Source organism: Gossypium raimondii, chromosome 13 (genome assembly GCF_025698545.1).
Source record: "Gossypium raimondii isolate GPD5lz chromosome 13, ASM2569854v1, whole genome shotgun sequence".
In the NCBI taxonomy this organism is placed as follows: domain Eukaryota; kingdom Viridiplantae; phylum Streptophyta; class Magnoliopsida; order Malvales; family Malvaceae; genus Gossypium; species Gossypium raimondii.
In genome coordinates, this window is record NC_068577.1 from 45,182,866 (window position 1) to 45,189,100 (window position 6,235).

A 6,235-nucleotide genomic window follows, 5' to 3' on the forward strand; every position below is an offset into this window, starting at 1 on the left:
GTCAAGGTAAAAAACCACGAAACGATCAAGGAAAGGTTGAAGTACCTTATTCATTAGGTTGCAAAATGTAACTGAGGCATTCGTGTGTCCAAAGGGCATTATAAGGAACTCATACGAGCCATACCGCGTCACACAAGCGGTCTTTGGTTTGTTCCCCTCGGCTATCCGAACTTGATGGTACCCCGATTACAAATCCAACTTGGTAAATTATCTCGCACTACCAAGTTGATCAAACAGATCCGCAATAAGAGGAATAGGGTACCTGTTCTTCACAGTGATCTTGTTTAGAGCCTGATAATCGATGCACATTTTCAACGACCCATCATGTTTCTTTTGAAACAACACTGGTGCACCATATGGAGATTTATATGGCCTAATGAATCCCGCATCTAAAAGCTCATTCAATTGTTTCCACAACTCTTCTTATTCCGGTGGTGACATACGATAAAGGGCCCTTACTGGTGGCACCGTGTTGGACACTAACTCGATCTTGTGGTCCACCTCCCTCTTGGGTGGTAAACTTTTGGGCAACTAATTGGACATCACATCCTGAAAGGACTGCAACAATTGGCCCACTTCTTTTGAGATCTTACCAATGGACTTAACGATTTCCTCGATCTTCAAGGTGGCTAAATAGGAGACTTCCTTTCTACGTACTCCTTTAGCAAATTGAATTGTTGATAATGTTTTTCCCTCCAAGCTTCTTTTCCATGTCATTCTCACCATGCATTGATGGTTCGAATCTGAAATCACCATGTAATTACCCAAAGGAAAGATAAACGCATTAACCCGGTCAAGGAAACTTAATCAACCACAAAATCATAGTCATCAAGTGGTATTACCTTAATGGATGCTTTACCGGTCCAATTGCCAAGTTGGAGATCCACTCTCTTTGTAACCTCTTGATTGGAACACTTTTTGAGTTCACTGTTTTGATCCGACCCGACTCATTCTTGATCTTAAGGTCAAGTTTATGAGTAGCCTCTTCGAACATGAACAAATTAGACGCACCTGTGTTGACAAACGCATTTAACTTTTTAAGGGACGATGATGTCTACAAACATCAGCCCATGACTCGTCTTATCTTTGACACCCCCTAGTATCGAACCAAGATTGTTATCCTCCACATCTGACTCCAGTTTTGCTTTCATAGCAGAGAGTGCAACCTTCTTTGGACAGTCCTTGATCATATGTGGTTCATCACAATGGAAGCACCTTATAGGCTCACTCTTCCTTTCGTCCCAAGGCTTCCCACCGTTGCCGTTCCTAGTGGGCCTTTCTTTGTCTTCCCCATTATTGTCGTTTGGATTGAATTTGGGCTTAGAAGACTTAGGCTTGTCTTTCTTCCCACCAAATTCAGCAAACAGTTCTACTACAGACAATGCCTTGGTAAGCTCTTGGACTCCTCAGTGTTGCAACTCTTGCTTCGCCCATGGTTTCAACCGATCTATGAAGGAAAAGAATGCCTCTTTCTCACCCATATATAAGATTTGAAGCATCAGTTCGCTAAACTCCAGCACATACTCCCTCACAGTGCCTTGTTACGCAAGCTGACGCAACCTTGCCTGAGCTTTATCCTCGGCATACTCTGGATAAAATTGTGCTTTGAACTCACATTAGAAATCCTCCCAAGTCCCAATTTTAGTCCCACAATGTCTCACATTGGTGGAACTACGATGCTACCACAATAAAGCAACGCCAGTAAGATACATAGCAGTAGTAATTACCTTAGTGGCATCATCCGTGATGCCTTCGGCACGGATGTATTGCTCGATTCTCAACAGAAAGTTGTCCACATCTCTTGTGGACCTTGTTCCTTTGAACTCATTGGGCTTTGGAACATCCACACTGGGCTTGGGTGTGACAACAGCTAACCCTCCATTTCCCAAAGCAGCCTTGTAGATTGTGAGTTCACCCTTGAGCTCCGCAATCTCCTCTTTCAACGCCGTCATCATAGCCTCAATGGCATCATCCCTACCAGCCAGCTTTTCAACATTATCCAACACATACACTTTGAGTTGCTCCTGCATAAACTGCAACCCATCATTGAGCTTATCATCGACATCCTCAATCCTCTCCTTGATATCTCCCACAGATTCCTTGAGAGTGACAACTTGATCCTCCAAAGCTGACAGTATGTCCCTCGAACGACTAGCTTTCCTAGCCCTCCCATGGGTATCCATTCCCCCAACATTCTCAGCAACTTCTTTCAACATCTTTCAACGGTGCTTTCAAACGCTAGCTTAAATGCCAACTGTCATGGACTTAGATTTTTCCCACGTGATCCGTGCGGCCTTAGGCAGTTCCTTCGCTCAAAAATGCCTAAGTCATCCTAACTGACAACAATTGAGGATTCAACAAAATTCCTCTAAGGCACCCATGTAGAACAAAGGTAGAACAAAATAATAACGAACTTGAAAGATGAACAAAAGCCACAAAAAAGCAAGAACACTTGAGAGAAAAGTTTGAGTGCATACTCTCAAAATTCTATTAATAACTAAATGAATATAAATTGAGGGGAGAGGCTTCTATTTATATCTGAGCCTTTCCAAAATCAATGGTACAGATCGAAATATATCAATGGCTAAGATTAAAAGCTATCTAGGTATCAAATCTCTAAGATTACAGAATAGTATCTTCTAAAGATTACATTTAATGTCTAGGATCACATATCTTTGAAGATCACCTTCCATATTTTCCAAGCATATCTTTGAAGATCACTTTCCATATTTACCAAGCTCTGAAGATGGGCTTTTGATCTCTCCAAGCAATGGACCAGTCCGATTGGGCCAAATGACCTCCCTTGAATGCGATGGATTGTACAAGTTTGTCATGGTTGCAGGCTCCCATGCGCAACCCATGACACTTTCACATGATCAAAACACATTCAATGAAACCAAAAACTTGCCAAAAATCATTCATCTTATATCTAACCAATATGCCATCAATAGGCACCACAATTCACAGATCAAATTTAAACCAATTTAGCATTCCAAAGTCACTCATTGAACATATATCAAACATACCAAATAACCAATTCAAAAGTATACCATTCAAACACAGATTACCTATTTTCAAAATAGCATGCATAAGTGTCTGATTTTACATATTTACACTATCATTTACATCAACTAAGGAAATTTAACACCAAAAAGCTAGCCACAAACTTAAAACAGCCTATGTTTCCAAGATAGCATTTTAGTCCTATTACATGTCATTTAAAACCATTAACCAAAGTAACCAATAACTACCAAAATGATGGATGGATAGTGTGATTGTGCTCCAACAAGAAATAAGGTCACACGACCGTGTCGTAGATCATGTGTTAAACCATATGTGATTTGAAATAGGATCACATGACTGTGTCTCCAGGTTGTGTAACAACCTGTGACCGTGTCGAACAAACCTGCACCAAATTTAAATAAGCCACATGGTCGTGTAGTGTGGTTGTGTGTGGCACACGACCATGTGACAGCCCTTGCCCTAGGCTGAAATGACTTATAAAACAAGGCAAAACATTACCCATTCCTTAGGTGCTAAGCCAAACAAAAATAAATCATTCTCATGCATTCAAAACATTCAATCTAAGTGCCTAACCAATATGCCCTCATTGGCACCATATTTCATACACCAAATAATTCACATTCGAATATTACAAGTCCTTACCTCATACACATGACAAACACACAAAATTCATCAATTCCATTCACAAACAAGTTATCAGATTTCATCCACTTTCAAGACGCACCAACCAAATAGCCAAAGACATACATATATAGACATTTATAAGCCAAAACAAAAGATACACATAACCATAAGTATACCTTAACTAAAGTTTAACAATATCATCACAACAAAAGAACTTTAAAGCTCCTAGTACATATTGTTCATAAACCAATATCAAAATGACTAAAACTTCTATCGAGATGAATGGTGGATAGTGTGTGCGCTCTAACTTGATTCCAATCGATCAAGATTTCTGATGAACCACAGGAAAAGAAAATAACTATTGTAAGCAACTAGTTCTTAGTAAGCTCGTATAAATCATAAACGTCAACTTTCCAAATAGGCTCAATTTATACTATTCATTTATCATTTCATTAATATGCTCATGGGTTTATTCAATCTCACAAGTTAGTGAGTTAAATAATAAAACATATAATCTTGTCATATCATGGAAAATGTGTTAGTAACATATCAAATATACATTTCATTCATTACATTTTCAATATGCATCACTCATTCGCTTCAAAGCATTCATACCAACACTTTTCATTTCATCTATCAAGATCATATAACCTTTCATATAATTAAATTCACTCGATCAAGCATAAACATTCATTGACAATTCATTCAAAAAAAAGTAATAAGTTTAATCATTATACAAGCTTACCTAAACAAAAACGATTGCGAACACGATGCCGACAAATATTCTACTACTTTATCATTTTCGCAATTTGTGTCCGATTGATTTGTTTCTTGTTCTAAATAATAATTTTCATTCAATTATTCAATTAAAACTTCTCAAATAGTTAAACTTAAGCTTAATAGCCCTTTCATTGTAAATTTACAAATTTACCCCAATGTTTTACCTTTTTTGCAATTTAATCCCTAAACTCAAAACTTACAAATTAACCACATTTAAGAAAAACCCATACTAGTTGATTTCTCTATAGTTCCTATCCAACCCATGTTTAACACAATTTCACAATTGTTCCATGGATTTTACTACTTTAATAATTTAATCCTAAACATTAAAATTACTAAAACTACTTTGCAAAATAGTCTTATTTAAAAACCAAGCTTAATAATGGCACCTTTCAAAACATTTAACATTTTTACGAAATAACTCCTGAGTTTGTTAGATTAAGCTAAAACGATTAAAAAAACATAAAATTACTAAAAATGGGACCAAAAATCACTTACATGCACAAAATCTAGCTTAGACGTGACTTTTACTTCAACTATGGTATTTTCTTCCTTCCAATTTCGATGGTAAGCTATGAAGATGATGATGATTTTGTCTTATTCTTAGTTTATGTTTTCTTAATTACTATTTTACTATTTTACCCTTATTATTTTAACATAATAATTAACAAAGCTTTGTCCATAATTTTCCACTATATCTTTATATTTTTTATTTATTATAAAAGTCCATTAACTCACATTTCAATAGCCATTAAGCACCTTTAACTAATAAAAACTAAATTTTATAGTTTTTATGATTTAGTCCTTTTACTTAATTATCAATCGAAGCGTTAAAATTTCTAACCAAATTTTAATACGAACTTGTAATAAACCTATAACTAAAAAATAATAAATAAAATATTAATTCACTTGTCAGAATTGTGGTCGCGAAACTACTATTTTCGACACCATTGAAAATAGGTTGTTACAGTTGGTCACCGCAAGAATTTCTCGGGTCATCATCAGCTCATCACCGACTACCACTACCAGCCATTATCGTTAAACATCAAAATTGGTATAACGTCCCAAAACTTAAAGTTAGAAGTTTAAGGTATTTTGGTTTGGGTCAATGTTCGTTTGGACTTTTATGTCCAAGGTATTAATAGTAGACTTTGTTATTGTGTATAAAATCAATAGCAACTACTGTACATATGAGATGAATTAAATGATCATCTTTGTTTCTTAAAATCTTTTTTTCTTTATTTCATTCTTTGTATTAGTTTAACATGGTATCAGATGTCCATTTTCTCCTAGAGTTCATTTCTTGAATCCATAGAGTTTGACGATCTCCACAAATCAGATCTCTTGGAAACAAAGAACAATTGAAAATAAATTCTAAAAACCTAAGAAAGAAAGAAACCTAAACTAAATTTAAAAAGAAATAATATAGGCTAATTGAATTATATCCATAACATGTGTCAAATGAGCCTATTTATAGATTTTAAGTGGTCGTCATCCTTAACCCTAGGTTGACTAATGTTCTCGAGCTTTAAGTTTGATTATGTAGACTAAAACACCCATATTTCAAGTTTAATTTTTGTTCTAGAGTCAATGTTGCGACACATCAGGATTTGTGTCACGACATGGTAGCCAGTGTACTCCTCTTGAATTATCTTTAGAGGTATGTCACAACACCCTTAGACTGTGTCGCGACATCGAAGGTAGTCTTGAACTTTCTCCATTTTTTTCCTTATGTTGCAACATCGAATCATTCATTTTTGTGGTCCATACACCCAAATTGGCCTTGCCCGTGTGGTCCACATAGCTT

At 36.2% G+C, this 6,235-nt stretch overlaps 1 protein-coding gene across 1 annotated transcript; it reads right to left on the minus strand.

The window, feature by feature from the left end:
* Positions 1–207: 207 nt before the first annotated feature.
* LOC128036201 (uncharacterized) lies at positions 208–2,216 on the minus strand. Its single transcript, XM_052627113.1, has 4 exons — positions 1,728–2,216; positions 1,109–1,343; positions 843–1,011; positions 208–373 (listed from the first exon to the last, which is right to left on the minus strand). Exons 1-4 carry the CDS (start codon positions 2,214–2,216, stop codon positions 208–210), a joined length of 1,059 nt encoding a protein of 352 aa, XP_052483073.1.
* Between the last annotated feature and the right edge of the window lie 4,019 nt (positions 2,217–6,235).